Source organism: Scyliorhinus canicula, chromosome 21 (assembly GCF_902713615.1).
Source record: "Scyliorhinus canicula chromosome 21, sScyCan1.1, whole genome shotgun sequence".
Lineage (NCBI taxonomy): Eukaryota > Metazoa > Chordata > Chondrichthyes > Carcharhiniformes > Scyliorhinidae > Scyliorhinus > Scyliorhinus canicula.
The window spans coordinates 67,736,039-67,758,654 of NC_052166.1; the positions used below are offsets into that span (position 1 = coordinate 67,736,039).

A 22,616-nucleotide genomic window follows, 5' to 3' on the forward strand; every position below is an offset into this window, starting at 1 on the left:
CCCTCCCTCGCCCCATCCCCCCCCTCCCTCGCCCCATCCCCCCCCTCCCTCGCCCCATCCCCCCCCTCCCTCGCCCCACCCCCCCCTCCCTCGCCCCATCCCCCCCTCCCTCGCCCCATCCCCCCCTCGCCCCCTACCCCTCGCCCCTACCCCTCTACCCCCCTACCCCCTTGCTCCAGATTTAGCGCTCTGAAGGGGAGGAGACCAGAGCCTGAAGCTATTCCATTCAGCCTCTTCTCTCTGACACTGAGATGGACATGAGGCTGACAGGGAGAGCAGCTATTCCCTGATATCGCTGTGGAATTTCCAGCACTGCAGTCACCACCTGTCCCAGTCCCACAGCTGTTGTAACAGTCAGACTGTTCCGAGAGGGGACTGTCTCCCAGTGTATTTGGAAATTCATAATCTGATCAAGCAGAGTCAGTGTGGTTTCACAAAGGGGAATTTCACTCAAGGTCATTGAGGAGGGATCAGCCACAGTAGATAGAGGAGAGCGATTGCTGCGACTGGGAGAGGTTGGATTATTATTTAAATGGGTAGCACGGCGCCGAGGCCCCAGGTTCGATCCCGGCCCTGGGTCACTGTCCGTGTTTACGTTGCTTTCGCCCCCACAACCCAAAGACGTGCTGGGTAGGTGGATTGACCACACTAAATTGTCGCTTCATTGGAAAAAGTGATTGGGTACTCTAAATTTATAATTTTAAAAAATTATTTAAATGTAGAGAGAGTGCAGAAAGCTGCAGCACAAAGGGGCCTGGGGGTTCTTGTTCATGAAACCCAGAAAGGTGCAGAGGTAATAGGGAGGGCAAATGGAATGCTGGCTTCTATTTCAAGCGAGCTGGAGTATAACAGTAAAGAAGTGTTGCTGGAACGGTACAAGGTACTAATGAAGCCACCTTTAGAATACAGTTTTGGTCTTTTTATTTAAGGAAGGATATATAATAATTGGAGGCAGTACAGAGGAGGTTTACTGGGATGATCCTGGGTATGGAGGCATTGCCATATGAGGAAAGGTTAAACAGGTTGAGTCTCTACTCCTCGGAGTTCAGAAGAATGAGGTGTGAAATGATGGAAAGATATGAGACTACCGGTGACAGTGATGTTGAGTGGATGCATATCAGGTGGCCCTCCTCCAGACCAGAACCAAATAGGCACTTTTAGCTGAATTTTGCCCGAAAAGCCAATGGTAACTTAACATCAATGGTGAGAAGGAAAGATCAGAACCCAAATGCCAGCAAACAGGAGCTTGAGGGGTCGAACGGGTGGCGAAAAGGGCCACGAGCAGCAGGCGGACCCACAAGGTGAGGAGGAGCCGGCCACCCAAGTGAGAAGGAGACCGACAACGTGGGAGAGACAGATTAAGGTGAATACCTGGGAAGGGCACAAATCTGAGTATATCAAGACTTTTGGTGCAGACTTGGCAAAACGCAGGGCCGAGTTTAATCAGGCAAAATTGGCCCTGTACGGGGTGTGATTTGGAATGCTGCTCCCAGCCAGGCTCTGGGTCACGTTCTAGAACAAGGAGCCCTACTTTAACACCCTGGTGGAGGCAAACTAATCAGTACAACCCAACGGCCTGGACAAGGGGCAGGCGAGGCAGCGATGAAGGCGGATCAGAGAAGGATAGAGACAGAGACTTCTTGGACATTTGATATGTTTGCGAGGGATTTAGACGGATTTGAGGAAGAATTTCTTCGAGCGGTGAGTCTTTGGAATTCTTTACCCGCAGGAAGCTGTGGAGGCTGAGTCCTTGAATGTTTTCCAGGCTGAGATCAATGGGGCTTTTCATCAGTTGGGGAATTAAGGGTTACGGAGAGAAGGCAGGAAAGTGGACTTGGTGAGTGTTAGATCAGCCATGATCTTATTAAACGGGGGAGCAGGCTCGAAGGGCTGAATGGCCTCCTTCTGATCCTATTCATTATGGTCAGTCACTGCCAGATTCTGTCTGTCCCATCACCACATTGATCACAGTCCAAAAAAATCCTTGGCACATTTCATTCTGTTGTTCCAGCTGAGTCCCCCTCAGCCTCTCTAACCTCCAGCAGCCCCTACTGGAATCTCCATGCCGGTCTGTGCGATAGACATGGAGCAGCCTGAAAGTGTGCAGATTTATTTAATATTAAATTTCCCTTCTCCAACTCATCCTCTTATTTGAAGCCTAGAATGGAATCCGGCTATTGAATGGGCATTTCATTCTGAGCCTTTAATATTCCTCATTCAGCAATTCTTCAGTTCCCCTTTCAAATACTTGATTCTGTTAAAACAACAGTTTGTGACGGAGCAACTGACCGGTTGACCCTTGACAGAAATTAATTTTCCGCATATGTTTTCTTCCAGTTGCTGACGGCCCTGACCTCTGGAGGCTGGCTAACTGCTTGAAATGGCTTTGGAAGAGGTGAGCAGACAGGTCAAGCTTGGCGACTGTGAAGAGGGCCCTGAGAAAACCGAGGCCAGTGAATCCTGCACTTCCTCAACTCACAATCTCCCTCCGCTGTCGGTGCAACAGAGACTGTTGCATCAGCGTGCGGCTCCTGAGGCCCACTGTACTTAACAGAGTTGACCACCACAGCCCAAACCATCGTCTTGACCACCACAGCGCAAACCATCGTCTTGACCACCAGAGCCCAAACCATCGTCTTGACCACCACAGCCCAAACCATCGCCTTCACCACCACAGCCCAAACCATCGTCTAGACCACCACAGCCCAAACCATCGTCTAGACCACCACAGCCCAAACCATCGTCTTAACCACCACAGCCCAAACCATTGTCTTAACCATCACAGCCCAAACCATTGTCTTAAACACCACAGCCCAAACCATCGCCTTGACCACCACAATGCAAACCATCGTCTTCACCACCACAGTCCAAACCATCGTCTTCACCACCACAGCCAAACCATCGTCTTGACCACCACAGCCCAAACCATCGCCTTTACCACCACAGCCCAAACCATCGCCTTTACCACCACAGCCCAAACCATCGTCTTGACCACCACAGCCCAAACCATCGCCTTCACCACCACAGCCCAAACCATCGTCTTCACCACCACAGCCCAAACCATCGTCTTCACCACAATGCAAACCATCGTCTTCACCACCACAGCGCAAACCATCGTCTTCACCACCACAGCGCAAACCATCGTCTTCACCACCACAGCCCAAACCATCGTCTTGACCACCACAGCCCAAACCATCGTCTTGACCACCACAGCGCAAACCATCATCTTGACCACCACAGCCCAAACCATCGTCTTGACCACCACAGCCCAAACCATCGTCTTGACCACCACAATGCAAACCATCGTCTTCACCACCACAGTCCAAACCATCGTCTTCACCACCACAGCCAAACCATCGTCTTGACCACCACAGCCCAAACCATCGCCTTTACCACCACAGCCCAAACCATCGCCTTTACCACCACAGCCCAAACCATCGTCTTGACCACCACAGCCCAAACCATCGCCTTCACCACCACAGCCCAAACCATCGTCTTCACCACCACAGCCCAAACCATCGCCTTCACCACAATGCAAACCATCGTCTTCACCACCACAGCGCAAACCATCGTCTTCACCACCACAGCGCAAACCATCGTCTTCACCACCACAGCCCAAACCATCGTCTTGACCACCACAGCCCAAACCATCGTCTTGACCACCACAGCGCAAACCATCATCTTGACCACCACAGCCCAAACCATCGTCTTGACCACCACAGCCCAAACCATCGCCTTGACCACCACAGCCCAAACCATCGCCTTGACCACCACAGCCCAAACCATCGCCTTCACCACCACAGCCCAAACCATCGTCTAGACCACCACAGCCCAAACCATCGTCTTGACCACCACAGCCCAAACCATCGCCTTGACCACCACAGCCCAAACCATCGCCTTCACCACCACAGCCCAAACCATCGTCTTCACCACCACAGCCCAAACCATCGTCTTCACCACCACAGCCCAAACCATCGTCTTGACCACCACAGCCCAAACCATCGCCTGGACCACCACAGCGCAAACCATCGTCTTCACCACCACAGCCCAAACCATCGTCTTCACCACAACGCAAACCATCGCATTCACCACCACAGCCCAAACCATCGTCTTCACCACCACAGCCCAAACCATCGTCTTAACCACCACAGCCCAAACCATCGCCTTCACCACCACAGCCCAAACCATCGCCTTCACCACCACAGCCCAAACCATCGCCTTCACCACCACAGCCCAAACCATCGCCTTCACCACCACAGCCCAAACCATCGCCTTGACCACCACAGCCCAAACCATCGCCTTCACCACCACAGCCCAAACCATCGTCTACACCACCACAGCCCAAACCATCGCCTTCACCACAATGCAAACCATCGTCTTGACCACCACAGCCCAAACCATCGTCTAGACCATCACAGCCAAAACCATCGCCTTGACCACCACAGCCCAAACCATCGTCTTGACCATCACAGCCCAAACCATCGTCTTGACCACCACAGCCCAAACCATCGTCTTCACCACCACAGCCCAAACCATCGTCTTCACCACCACAGCCCAAACCATCGTCTTCACCACCACAGCCCAAACCATCGTCTTCACCACCACAGCCCAAACCATCGTCTTCACCACCACAGCCCAAACCATCGCCTTGACCACCACAGCCCAAACCATCGCCTTGACCACCACAGCCCAAACCATCGTCTTGACCATCACAGCCCAAACCATCGTCTTGACCATCACAGCCCAAACCATCGCCTTGACCACCACAGCCCAAACCATCGTCTTGACCATCACAGCCCAAACCATCGTCTTGACCATCACAGCCCAAACCATCGCCTTGACCACCACAGCCCAAACCATCGCCTTGACCACCACAGCCCAAACCATCGTCTTGACCATCACAGCCCAAACCATCGTCTTGACCATCACAGCCCAAACCATCGCCTTGACCACCACAGCGCAAACCATCGTCTTCACCACCACAGCCCAAACCATCGTCTTCACCACAACGCAAACCATCGCATTCACCACCACAGCCCAAACCATCGTCTTCACCACCACAGCCCAAACCATCGCCTTCACCACCACAGCCCAAACCATCGCCTTCACCACCACAGCCCAAACCATCGCCTTCACCACCACAGCCCAAACCATCGCCTTGACCACCACAGCCCAAACCATCGCCTTGACCACCACAGCCCAAACCATCGCCTTGACCACCACAGCCCAAACCATCGCCTTGACCACCACAGCCCAAACCATCGCCTTGACCACCACAGCCCAAACCATCGCCTTCACCACCACAGCCCAAACCATCGCCTTGACCACCACAGCCCAAACCATCGCCTTTACCACCACAGCCCAAACCATCGCCTTGACCACCACAGCCCAAACCATCGTCTTCACCACCACAGCCCAAACCATCGCCTTCACCACCACAGCCCAAACCATCGCCTTCACCACCACAGCCCAAACCATCGCCTTGACCACCACAGCCCAAACCATCGCCTTGACCATCACAGCCCAAACCATCGTCTTCACCACCACAGCCCAAACCATCGCCTTCACCACCACAGCCCAACCCATCGTCTACACCACCACAGCCCAAACCATCGCCTTCACCACAATGCAAACCATCGTCTTCACCACCACAGCCAAACCATCGCCTTCACCACCACAGCCCAAACCATCGTCTTCACCACCACAGCCCAAACCATCGCCTTCACCACAATGCAAACCATCGTCTTCACCACCACAGCGCAAACCATCGTCTTCACCACCACAGCGCAAACCATCGTCTTCACCACCACAGCCCAAACCATCGTCTTGACCACCACAGCCCAAACCATCGTCTTGACCACCACAGCGCAAACCATCATCTTGACCACCACAGCCCAAACCATCGTCTTGACCACCACAGCCCAAACCATAGTCTTGACCACCACAGCCCAAACCATCGTCTTGACCACCACAGCCCAAACCATCGTCTTGACCACCACAGCCCAAACCATCGCCTAGACCACCACAGCCCAAACCATCGTCTAGACCACCACAGCCCAAACCATCGTCTTAACCACCACAGCCCAAACCATCGCCTTCACCACCACAGCCCAAACCATCGTCTTCACCACCACAGCCCAAACCATCGTCTTCACCACCACAGCCCAAACCATCGCCTAGACCACCACAGCCCAAACCATCGTCTAGACCACCACAGCCCAAACCATCGTCTTGACCATCACAGCCCAAACCATCGTCTTCACCACCACAGCCAAACCATCGTCTTGACCACCACAGCGCAAACCATCGTCTAGACCATCACAGCCCAAACCATCGTCTAGACCATCACAGCCCAAACCATCGTCTAGACCATCACAGCCCAAACCATCGCCTTCACCACCACAGCCAAACCATCGCCTTCACCACCACAGCCCAAACCATCGCCTTCACCACCACAGCCCAAACCATCGCCTTCACCACCACAGCCCAAACCATCGCCTTCACCACCACAGCCCAAACCATCGTCTTCACCACCATAGCCCAAACCATCGCCTTCACCACCACAGCCCAAACCATCGCCTTGACCACCACAGCCCAAACCATCGCCTTCACCATCACAGCCCAAACCATCGTCTTGACCACCACAGCCCAAACCATCGTCTTGACCACCACAGCCCAAACCATCGTCTTGACCACCACAGCCCAAACCATCGTCTTGACCACCACAGCCCAAACCATCGCCTTCACCACCACAGCCCAAACCATCGTCTAGACCACCACAGCCCAAACCATCGTCTTCACCACCACAGCACAAACCATCGTCTTTACCACCACAGCCCAAACCATCGCCTTGACCATCACAGCCCAAACCATCGCCTTGACCACCACAGCCCAAACCATCGCCTTACAAGACAAAGGCTGACACTACACATCGAAAGTTGTCTTTAAATGTGATAATTTAAAATGTTTTTTCTCATTACAGTCTCTCTGACCTGTGAAAGCAATTTGTCTCTCTTTACCTTACTGTAAACTAATCTTGTCAGCTCACCCCTTAACATCTGTACCTGTGTGAAAAGGTCCACGTTCTCCAGGCTCTCTCTGCTGAAGGAGTGCTACCAGTTTCCTTTTAAAAATAAAGAAATTTAGGGTACCCAATTCTTTTTTTTCCAATTAAGGGGCAATTCAGTGTGGCCAATCCACATCTTTGGGTTGTGGGGGTGAGACCCACGCAGACGTGGGGAGAATGTGCAAACTCCACACGGGCAGTGACCCAGGGTCGGGAACGGACCTGGGTCCTCGGCTGCTATGAGGCAGCAGGGACAGTTTCCTGTTAACTATTAGGTTACCTGACACAGGTACATATCTATAACCTGATTGAAGGTCAGGAATATCCAAACTGGGTGGCACAGTGGTTAGCACTGCAGCCTCTCGGCATTGAGGTCCCAGATTTGATCCCGGCTCTGGGTCACTGTCCGTGTGGAGTTTGCACATTCTCCCCGTGTTTGCGTGGGTCACAACCCAATGATGTGCAGGGTAGGTGGACTGGCCACGCTAAATTGCCCCTTGGAAAAATGCATTGGGTACTCTAAATTTATTTTTAAAAAGGAATATCCAAACTACACCCTACACAAAGCACGGTCAGTTTGCTCTTGTTGCCTAGGTAGTTAATCCTGTTTGGATTCTGTGCATCAGGAAACCACCTCCCTCTGAATCAGGCGATTGTGAGTTCCATGTCCCGTTTTAGAAGCCTGAGTTACGTAGCCTAGGTTAGCGTGGAGCTGTACTGAGGGGGTGCTGCACAGTTGCTGTCTGCTGGATGAGGTTAAACTGAGTCGGCTCAGTCAGGTGGATGGAAAAGACCCCATTCCACTATTTGAAGGAGAGCAGAGGATTTATCATTCGGCCAACACCTGGAACCGATTACCTGGCCATTCTCAACCTGCTGTGTACAAATTGGCTCCTTTCTTTCCTACACTCCCAACAGTGATTACAGTTGCAAAATAAATTATTCTAGAGGATTTGAAACACACTGTACAAGTGCGAGCTTGTTCTGGGCGCAGTTGCCTCGTTGGCCAATTTCTTAACAGTTTAAGTTCTGTGCAAGTTAATAAACTCTAGATTCCAGATTTCTGGGTGATGCTCAAAGCTGCAGAGCACATTCCCATGCAGTACGTAGACCCCATGCCCTGAGGTGGAGAGTAATGGCAGAGCGGTTGAGGGGGTACTAATTCACTGCTCAGTCAGAATCTGAGCAATTCTCGTCTTCCTTCTGTCACAGCTGAGAAATTGGGGGCGCCTTTCTCTTCCTGATATACTTGTGACAGAGATGGTAAACTGACCTGTGCTTTACAGGGGCAGAACGATTCTACTTCTCAGCAAAAATAAAAATAGTCCTTTTAAAATTGGCAATTAACAGTCTTGTCAACTTTCTAGACAGCTTAAGCTGATACTCCAAGCAACGGTGTAACAATATGACTCCAACATGGTCGGGATAGCAACCAGCTAGTCATGCCAGTTGAGTGAAAATCTTTGTAAGCTCGCATTGACACTGGTTCATCAGCCTGAATCCAGTGCATTTGGTAACTGGCCTCCTTTCACATCACACGCCATTAGATTTACTCAATTCTCCAATTAAGGCGGCAATTTAGCGTGGCCAATCCACCTATTCTGTACACCTTTGGGTCGTGGGAGTGAGACCCACGGGGAGAATGTGCAAACTCCACATGGGCAGTGACCCGGTGCCGGGATTGAACCAGAGTCCTCAGTGCCATGAGGCAGCAGTGCTAGCCACTGCAACTCCAACACACCATTAACATCTATCCGTGTAATGGATAAGGACTGGTGGGGACGGGTCTGTCACTATAACACTGGGGTACAGTGCTGGTGGGGACGGGTCTGTCACTTTCACACTGGGGTACAGTACTGGTGGGGACGGGTGTGTCACTATAACACTGGGGCACAGTACTGGTGGGGACGGGTCTGTCACTGTATAACACTGGGGCACGGTACTGGTGGGGACGGGTCTGTTACTGTATACCACTGGGGTACAGTACTGGTGGGGATGGGTCTGTCACTGTATAACACTGGGGTACAGTACTGGTGGGGATGGGTCTGTCACTGTATAACACACGGGTACAGTACTGGTGGGGACGGGTCTGTTACTGTATACCACTGGGGTACAGTACTGGTGGGGATGGGTCTGTCACTGTATAACACTGGGGTACAGTACTGGTGGGGATGGGTCTGTCACTGTATAGCACACGGGTACAGTACTGGTGGGGACGGGTCTGTAACTATAACACTGGGTACAGTACTGGTGGGGACGGGTCTGTTACTGTATAACACTGGGGTACAGTACTGGTGGGGACGGGTCTGTCACTGTATAACACTGGGTACAGTACTGGTGGGAACGGGTCTTACTGTATACCACTGGGGTACAGTACTGGTGGGGACGGGTCTGTCACTGTATAACACTGGGTACAGTACTGGTGGGAACGGGTCTTACTGTATACCACTGGGTACAGTACTGGTGGGGACGGGTCTGTCACTGTATAACACTGGGGTACAGTACTGGTGGGGATGGGTCTGTCATTGTATAACACTGGGGCACGGTACTGGTGGGGACGGGTCTGTTACTGTATAACACTGGGGCACGGTACTGGTGGGGACGGGTCTGTTACTGTATATCACTGGGGTACAGTACTGGTGGGGATGCGTCTGTTACTGTTTACCACTGGGGTACAGTACTGGTGGGGATGGGTCTGTTACTGTTTGCCAATGGGATACAGTACTGGTGGGGACAGGTCTGTCACTGTATAACACTGGGTTACAATACTGGTGAGGACAGGTCTGTCACTGTATAACACTGGGTTACAATACTGGTGAGGACAGGTCTGTCACTGTATAACACTAGGGTACAGTACTGGTGGGGATGGGTCTGTCACTGTATAACACTGGGGTACAGTACTGGTGGGGATGGGTCTGTCTCTGTATAACACTGGGGTACAGTACTGGTGGGGACGGGTCTGTCACTGTACAACACTGGGGTACAGTACTGGTGGGGATGGGTCTGTCACTGTATAACACTGGGGTACAGTACTGGTGGGGACGGGTCTGTAACTATAACACTGGGTACAGTACTGGTGGGGACGGGCCTGTCACTGTATAACACTGGGGTACAGTACTGGTGGGGACGGGTCTGTCACTGTATAACACTGGGGTACAGTACTGGTGGGGACGGGTCTGTCACTGTATAACACTGGGGTACAGTACTGGTGGGGACGGGTCTGTCACTGTATAACACTGGGGTACAGTACTGGTGGGGACGGGTCTGTCACTGTATAACACTGGGGTACAGTACTGGTGGGGACGGGTCTGTCACTGTATAACACTGGGGTACAGTACTGGTGGGGATGGGTCTGTCACTGTATAACGCTGGGGTACAGTACTGGTGGGGACGGGTCTGTCACTGTATAACTGAGGTACAGTACTGGTGGGGATGGGTCTGTCATTGTATAACACTGGGGCACGGTACTGGTGGGGACGGGTCTGTCACTGTATAACACTGGGGTACAGTACTGGTGGGGACGGGTCTGTCACTGTATAACTGAGGTACAGTACTGGTGGGGACGGGTCTGTCACTGTATAACTGAGGTACAGTACTATATAACATTGGGGTACAGTCCTAATGATATTATTTAGATATGTTCTAAGACAACTACTAACTGTCCTGTCCCCTACAGTACATTTAGTCAAAATGTTTTTCATTGCAAACCCGTGGAATGAGCAGTTTCCCAGATTGAGATTCTTCTCAACTTAATTTTCCAGTGTGTGTGTGATTGGAATAATTCATTCCTGGACCTTGCATGAAGCTCATCTGCAACATTAACACCTCCACACACCTGTTGGAGCGTATGACCTGTATCTGGACTATAAACTCTGCTGTACTCTGACTATTGACTGAGCTTCGTCTGTGGGATCATCTGTCCAATCTCTGTTGTTACAATGTGTACAAGAGGGATTTATTTCTCGTTTCTCTCTAGTCAACCCTTAATTCTACCTCCACCCCTCCGATCGGGCTGGGTCTCTGTACCATGACTGCGGAGCTGATTGCCGACGAAGAAGGGTTCTACTCCAAAGCCAAGAAATACTGGAAGAATATCCCCCCCACAGTGGACGGGATGTTGGGGGGGTATGGGCACATCTCCAACATCGACATCAACTCCTCCAAGAGGTTTCTGCAGAGGTTTGTTGGGGTGAGTCTCTTATTATTTTTATTCTTGCCAGTTGTTCTGAGCATTTGTTCAAACCTGCGCCAAAAATGGTTTCAGCTTTCATGACTCCAAACTAACCTCCACAGCAGAATGACCGGCTGATAGATGTGTGTTTCACTTGCCCCTCGGTAGAAGGATGGCGAGGCCTGTGGAGTGGTGGTGGGGATAGGCTAACAAATATTGGGTTCCAACTGCTTTGGGGACCATTGGTTAGGTTACACTTCAAACGTTTACTAAGATTCACCTTCATTTTTTTTTTTTTTTTTAATAAATTTAGAGTACCCAATTATTTTTTCCAATTAAGGGGCAATTTAGCATGGCCAATCCACCTACTCTGCACATTTTTGGGTTGTGGGGGCGAAACCCACGCAAAAACGGGGAGAATGTGCAAACTCCACACGGACAGTGACCCAGAGCCGGGATCGAACCTGGGACCTCAGCGCCGTGAGGCGGTTGTGCTAACCACTAGGCCACCGTGCTGCCCTAAGATTCACCTTCATAAACACAAATGTAAATTTTCCTTGAGCCAGTGCAATTAACCAATCTAAGCATATCGCACAGAGGAGGCCCTTTTACCTTGCTCACTCTCTGCACAAGTAATTCACCTAGTGCAACTCCCCTGCCTTACAAGGTCTGTAAATTCTTCCTCTTCGGGTAATGATCCAAATTCTCTCTTACAATGGAAGTCTAAGGAGGTACGGTCCTGTTAGAGACATTAATGTTTGACGAAGAATCTGAACACCCTGCAATTAACCAACAGAACTACAGTACAAGATTTCCGTTTTTTTAAACAAAACTAACTTTACATCAAAAAGAATTGAATAACATAGGCACTGTTAACACAGCTCATAGATCATAGAATTTACAGTGCAGAAGGAGGCCATTCGGCCATCGAGTCTGCACCGGCCCTTGGAAAGAGCACCCTACTTCACCCCACACTTCTACTGTATCCCTGGGACCCAGTAATCCCACTTAACCTTTTTGGACACTAAGGGCAATTGATCATGGCCAATCCACCTAACCTGCACATTTTTGGACTGTGGGAGGAAACCGGAGCACCCGGAGGAAACCCACGCAGACACGGGGAGAACGTGCAGACTCCGCACAGACAGTGACCCATCCGGGAATCGAACCTGGGGTCCTGGAGCTGTGAAGCAACTGTGCTACCGTGCTGCCCATGGTGAGCTATAAACTCAGTTCTACTTTTGAAAGTCGCTTATTGTCACAAGTAGGCTTCAAATGAAGTTACTGTGAAAAGCCCCTAGTCGCCACATTCTGGCGCCTGTTAGGGGAGGCTGATACTTTCCTGCAAGAGTTCCTACATCTTATGAAATCTTGAAGGTGTGTTCACTTTTCCTGGGACTAACCCAGAGGTATGCCACCACCTGCTGGAATTCTCTTTAATTCTCTTCAGTGTTCCAGCTATCTCCCAAGGTAAGATGATACGGAATCCTTCTGTGAGCTTTTGCCTAAGTGACCCTCAATTAAAAAAATAATACTTTGTGACTGAGAACTGTTCAGCTACGTGTCCTTTTTTGGATATAGAGAGACAGCTTTTTCCCAGTCTGCTCCCACGGCTTCCTCACAACTCTTTCCAAGCTAACTATTCAAGCTGGTGACTATATCTGCCACAAGGCTCTGTGAGGACCACTGTAGTTTTCTTCCACTAGCTGCAAACTTAAGCAAATCTTCCCGCTGCTTTTCCCTCACAAAACCCAACAAACTACTTGCTTCCGTCAGCAAACACAGATAAATTTAAATAAAAGAACTTTCTACTCGAGGCTCTGCCCTAAATCACTAACTCTATGGAAATGTGGCACACCACCACCTGGAGGTTCCTGTCCAAGTCACTCACCACCCCGACTTGGAAATATATCTCCATCCCTCACTGTCACTGGGCCAAAATCCTGGAGATTCCTTCCTAACAGCATTGTGGGTGTACCTACACCTCGGGGAACTGCAGCAGTTCAAGAAGGGCAACTAGGGATGGGCAATAAATAGCCTAGCCAAAGACACCCACATCCCATAAATGAATTTTTAAAAAAAGCTTTGGGCCAATTCAAACAGAAATGCAAACAAATAATTTTGCCTTCAACACAGTTCTTCGATTCTGCAACCCAAAGGAATGATTTATCTTCCTCATGAGCGTAACGGCCCCCTCTCCAGACTCCATAGCTCCTTGAGAGTTTAGTGATAGATCGTTTATTGTTCAACTTCTTGTTTCTACTATGGTATTAACTCTGACCTTAGAAGAGAAACACAGGCTCCCAATTAAGTGAAGTAAAAACACAGGCTTGCTTGAGTTGCATTGACTTCAGAATTGTTTCTACCAAATTCTCAACCAGGTGTTCCCATTTTTCTACAGTAAAAACTTTATTTCCTGAAGCTAAAAGTTGTATTCTAAAACATATGAATTATGAACAAGATATTCCAAACAAATAGAATTGTTTCTTTCCTGTCCTCCATCAGTAAAAATTATTTCTTGATGTATTTAAGCATGATAACCAGGTGCAGTTTAATTCATCCCCTAGTAAGTAGGGTCATCGCTCTGTTCCAGGGCACCCTGTTATTGGGAACTGACTTAACTTTGGTGCTTCCCCAGTAGCTGACAGAGACCTAATCTTAGCGTAATGCTGGACAGTGACTGTGCTGTCTCGCACCACTTTGATGTAATCTTTTCTCAACAGGAAGGCTCCGGGAAAGCAGGGGTGGGCTGCGCACTGGACTGCGGCGCTGGGATTGGCAGGATCACCAAGAGACTGCTGCTGCCGCTGTTTAAAGTTGTCGACATGGTGGATGTGACGGAGAGCTTCTTAGCCAAGGCTAAGGCCCATCTGGGGGAGGACAGCAATCGTGTGGGCAACTACTACTGCTGCGGTCTGCAGGACTTCATCCCACAGCCCCAGCGATATGATGTTATCTGGATCCAGTGGGTGATAGGTAAGACACCGAGTGAAATTAATATTAGTCAATCTCCTGTATTGAGACCCAAGTGCAGGTTTAAGATGGAGCAGGGTTAGAGGGTGGGGAATCGGAGACCAGGGTGTGAACATGAAGACCGAATTATATTGTTGCCATACGGCATCCACATTTATAACAGCAATTGCCCATGTAAACCTGTTCCTCTGTGTTACACCCTCCCACCTGTACCCGCACTGCAACTCCTGAACTCGTGCAAATGTGTATGAACAGCGTGACGTGTTTACATGGGAAATGTCCATTAGAAATGTAGGTGCAGAATTTAGAATGCGTGTGTCCACGTTTGTAGTGGAATAACTTGATGGCAAGTACATGCAGGTGTAAGATTACATAATTTCAAGAAATCAAATTGTACATGTGGGGGGGTGGGTGGGGGGTGGTGGGGGGGGTCTCAGGACCAAAGTGGAGTCTTCAGGTGAGACAGGGTGCTGATAACAGGTGTAACTCGGTGCCCATTTTCCAAACCATAGAAGCCCTACAGTGTAGAAGGAGGCCATTCAGCCCATCAGGTCTGCACTGAGCAGTGAGCAGCACAGTGATGCAGTGGTTAGCGCACGGCTCAGGTCCCAGTTTAGATCCCGGCCCTGGGTCACTGTCCGTGTGGAGTTTGCACATTCTCCCCGTGTATGCGTGGGTTTCGTCCTCGTAACCAGGTCTGCACTGATCAGGGGCAGTGCAGTAGTTAGCACTGCTGCCTCACGGCGCGGAGGACCCGGGTTTGATCCCAGACCTGGGTCACTGTCCATGTGGAGTTTGCACATTCTCCCCGTGTCTGCGTGGGTTTCACCCCACAACCCAAAGATGTGCCGGGTAGGTGGATTGGCCACGCTAAATTGCCCCTTAGTTGGAAAAAAAAATAATTGGGTACTCTAAATTAAAAAGAATTATAAAAAAAAAGGAACTGGGTACTCTAAATTGAAACAAAAAAGTCTGTGCTGACCTTCCAAAAAGCACCCTACCTGGCTCCACACCCCTGCCCTATCCTCATTACCCCACATAACCTGCACATGTTTGAACACTAAGGGGCAGTTTAGCTTGATCAATCCACCCAGCCTGCACATCTTTGGACTGTGGGACGAAACCCACGGGGGGGGGGGAAAGTGCAAACTCCACACAGAATCACCCACGGCCAGAATTGAACCCGAGTCCCTGGCACTTGCAGCAGTGCTAACCACTGTGCCACCGTGCAGCCCATTTTAAAATCCTTCTTTGTCTTTATTTTCATGTAATATTATATTGAAATAGCAGTTTGAGGGGGAGTGAAGCAGTTTGGTTGCAGCCGTTGAGCCTCTCTGCCGGGCAGGTAGCGGAGCTGACAGCTATAACATGCATGACTGTGTGACAGCTTTACCCAGGCAGTTTCCATTATAACCAGGTGTAGGAATTTAGAAGGAGGCACGGCTGTAAGATTTATCATGTGTCCATCGAAATTCTGCCTTTCCCCAGCCTCCTGGAACTCTGGGTCTTGCTGAGGGGTATATAGCTCAGGCACTGATATCTCAAGCCACTCTGTTTATCGTGTGAGCCTAATACTGTAGAAACCCTACTGCCTAAGACATCTATGTTTAAAACGGGCCATGGCTCATATCCGCTCCACATTCAAAACCATTCGCTATTTGCTTCGGTGACAATTTCAAAATTGTCAGTCATTATGTCTTAGTGCTGCGTGTACTTCATGTAGAGACAGCTGTGTTTACTCACCAGTTCATCCCTCCTTAAGGAGCACTTGAAGCAAGACCACTCAAGAAAATAGCAGCACTTTAAGATCCAATTACATTAGCTTTAGCACTTTCACTCCCCCGTAACTGATGTGGGGTTGTAGTTTGCAGTAGTAATAATGATCTATAGCATATATTAATGTTCAGTCACAGCGCTACCCTGTTAAACTGGTCATTGTGTACAGTGCCTGCTATTGGTGGTGAGAGCTGTATTGATGAGCTGATTGACTTAGAATGGCTATGCATAAAAGGAGGCCATTCTACCCATTGAGTTCATGCCAGCTCTCTGCAGAGCGATTAGCTAGTCCACTCTCTGCCCTTTCCAGTGCTTTCCAGCAATTTTATTTCCATTCAGATGCTTATTTATTTCCCTGCAAGTAGACACAATTGACCAGCCTTGCAGACCGTGAGTTCCGGATTCTCACCAATTGCTGTGTAAAAACAGTTTTTCCACGTTGTCTTAATGCGATAGGCCCGACCTTATTGTAAGTTAGTATTCACTCAGACAGTCATAGAATTGCATAGAATATACAGCAGAGCGACCGACCACTCTGCCCAACTGTTCCTGCTCACCTTTCTGCACCATTCCTCAGTCTAGCAGCAGATCATTGGTTAGAGGTCAGGAATGGGAACACCAGCTGATTCTCCCCAATCTCCATCGGCCCTGAGGCCATTTCCAACCCCCTTCCCACCATTGTATCTGAGCACAATACAGACTGGGAATCGAAGCACCCTGGGCTATGCACAGAGCGCAGACTGAAAATGCAGCTGCTCTGGGCTGTGCCCAATTACCCACTGCGACCGAGACTAGCAACAAACTCTGAAATGAACTGATTTCCAAGCAGGTTTCTCCTTGTCTAGAGTTTGCACTTTCTCCCCGTGTCTGCGTGGGTTTCGCCCCCACAACCCAAAAATGTGCAGAGTAGGTGGATTGGCCACGCTAAATTGCCCCTTAATTGGAAAAAATAATTGGCTAATCTAAATTTATTTAAAAAAAGGTTTCTGCTTGTCTGTCAGGTGAGAAACTCAGCTAGTCTTTAATGAGCCGCTGTTGTCAGTTCACCAAGTTCTGCTACGCCACCAATCCGTGTTGCTGTGACAGCTCCATCCTACACAGGGCAGTGGCGGCACCTCTGAGATCGATCCCCATCAGGGGATTTCATACCCTCCGAAATTCTCTCGGATCCTTGGCTGCCGAATCACGCTATCATGCACCTCACCTTGAACACGACACTGGGGATTGTCCTTTTTTTGAGGCCTGTCCAAGCCTGGTGCCTAGATCGGAGCAGTTTCCTGTCCGGATAGTGAAAAGCAGCAGGAACCACAGTTGCCAACCCTCCAGTCCTGTAATCTGGAGAAAAGCTATACGTCCAGACTATTGCTGCCCCCTCCCTCACCACAATGCTGAACTCCGTGTGGGACATGATTATCAGCAGAGAAAGAGGCACAATTTTAAACTTCGATTGCTCACTCAGAAGAGGGCTTTTCATAAATCTGTGCTGTCGATAGGTAATTAGCAAGATCTATAAATAGAGGGAGAAAATGCAGGAGGTTATCGTAAATAGAAGCATGATATCTGACCCTGGACACCACATTTAGGAAGGGTGACCAGGCCATGGAGGGGATGCAGAGATGATTTACTTGAATGGTTCCACGGATGAGGGACTTTGGTTATGTGGAGAGACTGGAGTAGCTGGGATTGCTCTCCTGAAATGAAAATGAAAATTGCTTATTGTCACGAGTAGGCTTCAATGAAGTTACTGTGAAAAGCCCCTAGTCGCCACATTCCGGCGCCTGTCCGGGGAGGCTGGTACGGGAATCGAACCGTGCTGCTGGCCTGCTTGGTCTGCTTGAAAAGCCAGCGATTAGCCCTGTGAGCTAAACCAGCCCCTAAACCAGCCTCTCCTTAGCGAAGAGATGGTTAAGGGGGAGATTAACTGGAAGATATGATGGGTTTTGATCGAGTAAATAAGGAGAAAGTGTTTAGAGTGGGGTGTGGGGGGGGGGGGGGGGGGGGGGGGGGGTGTGGTAACCAGAGGGAGACACAATGAAGAGAATTGATAAAAGAGCCAGAGGGGGAGGTGAGGGGTATTCATTTTTCCGCAGCCATTTGGGAAGCACTGTCTGAAAGGGCGGTTGAAAAAGATTTAATAGGAACTTTCAGAGAATTGGATAAATACTGAAGAAGTATTGGGGTTTGCTGTGGGAAAGAATAAGAGGGAGTGGAACTAATTTGATGACTCTTTCAAAGAGCCAGCATGTATGATGGGCCGAACGGCCGCCTCCTATGTTGTAATTGTTACAATTCAGTGAATTATGTACCACAGTATTGACAGTCTCCTGTAGTTTTCATTAGGGCAGTCACCAAGCCTTACTCTTGGAATTGTTTCAGGGCACCTGACTGACGCACACCTCACCCAGTTCTTAAAGAGGTGCCAAAAAGGTCTTCGGCCAAATGGGATCATCTGTGTGAAGGACAACGTGAGCCATGATGGGGTGATTGAGGATGAGGTGGACAGCAGTGTCTGCCGGGACCTGGCCTCCCTGCGGAGCATCATGCGCCTGGCGGGACTCCACGTGTTGGCAGAGGAGAAGCAGGATAACTTCCCCGCTGAGATTTACCAGGTGTACAGTCTGGCCCTGAGGTGAAGCGAACTGGCCGTGTGTGTGAGGTGGGCCAGAGGGGAGAGTGAGACGGGTAAAGAGAAGAAAAAGATGCACCGCTCCAGGGCACTGGGTGTAATCTAAAGGAAGCGTAAAGCACAACACGAAGACAGCAGAGCTGAATCAAACTTTACAGCTAAATGGCCTGGAACCTTCTTTCCCCCAGGTGGATGAATCTGATGATCCAGGGAAAGCATTGAATAACAGCAAGCTGAGAGACAGTGTCAGCAAATTGGTGCCCTTGATGGAGTCTTGACTGGCTCCACCTAATCATCCTCTGCATTTCTTCAGAGCAGAGTTTCCAGGGAAGCAGTGGGAAACCGGTGGCATCTTGTAAACCAAGGCTTGATCTGGCCAATGTTACTCCCTCAAACAGTATCACCAAAAAAACATTATCCGTTTGTCCACCGCCTGAGCCCCTTTGAGAAATCTCGCTTGCACAACATGGCTTCCCCAATTGCCTTTTGGGGTCATTATGTACGAGCAGTTTTTCCGTGCTAATATTGGCCAGGTACGAATCTCCAACTGCAAGTATTTCCATCACGTTTACTTTTTTTTTTATAAACCGATAATCAACCAAGAAATTCTCCCTTCTGGAGCCTCCCAATCTCTGCCTCCTCTCTCTCTCCCTGTCTCCCTCTCCATTTCTCTCTCTTTCTCTCTCAGCCTCCCGGTCTGCAGTAACTGCTGCCCATTGGATTGTGTGGCGTTGAAGTTGTTTGGGAATGCATTCAGATCTCACAACATGTTGAGGCCCAAGAAATTTGGTTCAATTTTTAAACAATGCAGTTTATCAGATATCATAATTTATTAAATAAATGGATTATTTTTGTGTGAAATGTGTGCATTTTTTCATTGGAAAGGATGGCAGCGATAGGCACAGGCCGGTGCCGCAGGGATTCTCTCCTACAAGTCTCTCCGTTACTGCATGGGGAAGGTCTGTGGGGAATATGGGATGATGCAAATTGCTAGTCTGCGCATCATTCTTCCGCTCATTAATGCACAAACTCCATGTTTGACTTTTCTAAACTGCCTTGCTGGCTCCCTTGGATACCAGATATAAGCTGCTTCGCTCACCTTTAATTCCGACTATCATGGGTTTCAATCCTACTCCTCTCACTTGAACACAAATGAGACTCCCATGGTAATTATTGCAGGCGTGCTGCACTGTCAGAGGGTCAGTACTGAGGGAGTGCTGCACTGTCAGAGGGTCAGTACTGAGGGAGTGCCGCACTGTCAGAGGGTCAGTACTGAGGGAGTGCGGCACTGTCAGAGGGTCAGTACTGAGGGAGTGCGGCACTGTCAGAGGGTCAGTACTGAGGGAGTGCGGTACCGTCAGAGGGTCAGTACTGAGGGAGTGCCGCACTGTCAGAGGGTCAGTACTGAGGGAGTTCCGCACTGTCAGAGGATCAGTACTGAGGGAGTGCGGCACCGTCAGAGGGTCAGTACTGAGGGAGTACAGCACCGTCAGAGGATCAGTACTGAGGGAGTGCGGCACCGTCAGAGGGTCAGTACTGAGGGAGTGCCGCACTGTCAGAGGGTCAGTACTGAGGGAGTGCTGCACTGTCAGAGGGTCAGTACTGGGGGAGTGCTGCACTGTCAGAGGGTCAGTACTGAGGGAGTGCTGCACTGTCAGAGGGTCAGTACTGAGGGAGTGTTGCACTGTTGAGGGTCAGTACTGAGGGAGTGCTGCACTGTCAGAGGGTCAGTACTGAGGGAGTGCTGCACTGTCAGAGGGTCAGTACTGAGGGAGTGTTGCACTGTTGAGGGTCAGTACTGAGGGAGTGCCGCACTGTCAGAGGGTCAGTACTGAGGGAGCGCTGCACTGTCAGAGGTTCAGTACTGAGGGAGTGCTGCACTGTCAGCGTCAGTACTGAGGGAGTGCTGCACTGTCAGAGGGTCAGTACTGAGGGAGTGCCGCACTGTCAGAGGATCAGTATTGAGGGAATGCTGCACTGTCAGAGGGTCAGTACTGAGGGAGTGCTGCACTGTCAGAGGGTCAGTACTGAGGGAGCGCTGCACTGTCAGAGGGTCAGTACTGAGGGAGTGCCGCACTGTCAGAGGGTTAGTACTGAGGGAGTGCTGCACTGTCAAGAGTGTCAGTACTGAGGGAGTGCTGCACTGTCAGAGGATCAGTACTGAGGGACTGCTGCACTGTCAGAGGGTCAGTACTGAGGGACTGCTGCACTGTCAGAGGGTCAGTACTGAGGGAGTGCCGCACTGTCAGAGGGTCAGTACTGAGGGAGTGCCGCACTGTCAGACGGTCAGTACTGAGGGAGTGCTGCACTGTCAGGGGGTCAGTGCTGAGGGAGTGCTGCACTGTCAGAGGGTCAGTACTGAGGGAGTGCTGCACTGTCAGAGAGTCAGTACTGAGGGAGTGCTGCACTGTCGAGGGGTGATGTTGAGACGACACTCGAGGTGCCGTGCTGTCGGTGGGGTTTGTCAGAGGGAGGGAGGTCGCCTTGTCGGAGGAGGCACGCTCATGGAGGGGTACACTGTCGGAAGAAGGGATGCCGCGCTGTCGGAGGGGAGAGCTGAGCTGTTGTGGAGGGGGGGGGGGGGGGCGCTGCGTTGAGTTCTGAGCAGGAATGAATGTATAAACCTTGATTGTGGGATTGAAAGGATTAAATTGTGAGGACAGACTGCATAGGCTGTTGTATTAGAGTCATCGAGGTTTACGGCATGAAAACTGGCCCTTCGGCCCAACTTGTTCATGCCAAGGGCAGCACAGTGGCGCAGTGGGTTAGCCCTGTTGCCCCATGGCACTGAGGTCCCAGGTTTGATCCCGGCTCTAGGTCACTGTGTGGAGTTTGCACATTCCCCCCATGTCTGCATGGATTTCGCCCCCACAACCCAAAGATGTGCAAAGGTAGGTGGATTGAACATGCTAAATTGCCCCTTAATTGGGAAAAAAAAATGAATTGGGTACTCTAAATATATTTTTACAAACCTGTCCATGCCACCCAGTTTCTATCACTAAGCTATTCCCAATTGCCCGCATTTGGCCCATATCCCTCTGTACCCATCTGACCCATATAACTGTCTAAAGACAAAATTGTACCCGCCTCTACTACTACCTCTGGCAGCTCGTTCCAGACACTCCCCACCCTCTGTGTGATAAAATTGCCCATCTGGACTCTTCTGTATCTCTCCCCTCTCACCTTAAGTTGATTAAAGGATTTGTGAGGATCGATAGAGAAACTATTTCCGCTGATGGGGAGAGTCCAGAACAAGCGGGCAGAACCTTTGAACAGAGTTCTTCTCAACACTAGAATCATGGTAGGTAGGGGGGGGGGGGGGGGTCAATTGAAATGTTCTAGACTGAGATCGAAATGTTGTTGGGTAAGGATATGTAGGAGCTGAATTAGGCCACTCGGCCCATCAAATCTCCTCCCCTGTTTAATCATGGCTGATATTATCTCATCCCCATTCTCCTGCCTTCTCCCCATAATCCTGCTCCCTTTATTAATCACGAACCTATCTATCTCTGTCTGAAAGACACTCAGTGATTTGGCCTCCGCAGCCTTCTGCGGCAATGAGTTCCTCAGATTCACCACCCTCTGGCTGAAGAAACTCCCCCTCATCTCAGTTTTAAAGGATCGTCCCTTTAGCCTGAGATGGTGTCCTCTGGTTCTAGTTTTTCTTACTAGTTGAAACATCCTCTCCATGTCCACTCTATCCAGGCCCCGCAGTATCCTGTAAGTTTCAATAAGATACCCCCTCATCCTTCTAAATTCCAACGAGTACAGACACAGAGTCATCGACCGTTACTCATACGACAAACTCTTCATTCCAGGGATCGTTCTTGTGAACCTCCTCTGGACCCTTTCCAAGGCCAGTACATCTATCCTTAGTTACATAGAAAAGCACAGAACAGGCCCATCGGCCCTCGATGCTGTGCCGAGCATTGTCCGAAACCAAGATCAAGCTATCCCACTCCCTGTCATTCTGGTGTGCTCCATGTGCCTATCCAATAACCGCT

The 22,616-nt window shown here is 50.2% G+C and overlaps 1 protein-coding gene across 2 annotated transcripts; it reads left to right on the forward strand.

Moving 5' to 3' along the window:
- The first annotated feature begins 990 nt into the window (after nucleotides 1-990).
- ntmt1 (N-terminal Xaa-Pro-Lys N-methyltransferase 1) lies at nucleotides 991-19,473 on the forward strand. 2 transcript variants are annotated; one of them, XM_038782083.1, is made up of 5 exons: nucleotides 991-1,363; nucleotides 2,338-2,395; nucleotides 11,043-11,255; nucleotides 13,961-14,213; nucleotides 18,363-19,473. In XM_038782083.1, exons 2-5 carry the CDS (start codon nucleotides 2,381-2,383, stop codon nucleotides 18,617-18,619), a joined length of 738 nt encoding a protein of 245 aa, XP_038638011.1. In that variant the 5' UTR covers nucleotides 991-1,363; nucleotides 2,338-2,380; the 3' UTR covers nucleotides 18,620-19,473. The 2 variants fall into 2 exon arrangements, with proteins under 2 accessions (XP_038638011.1, XP_038638012.1); XM_038782084.1 differs by lacking the exon at nucleotides 991-1,363 and adding an exon at nucleotides 1,448-1,701.
- Nucleotides 19,474-22,616: the final 3,143 nt, after the last annotated feature.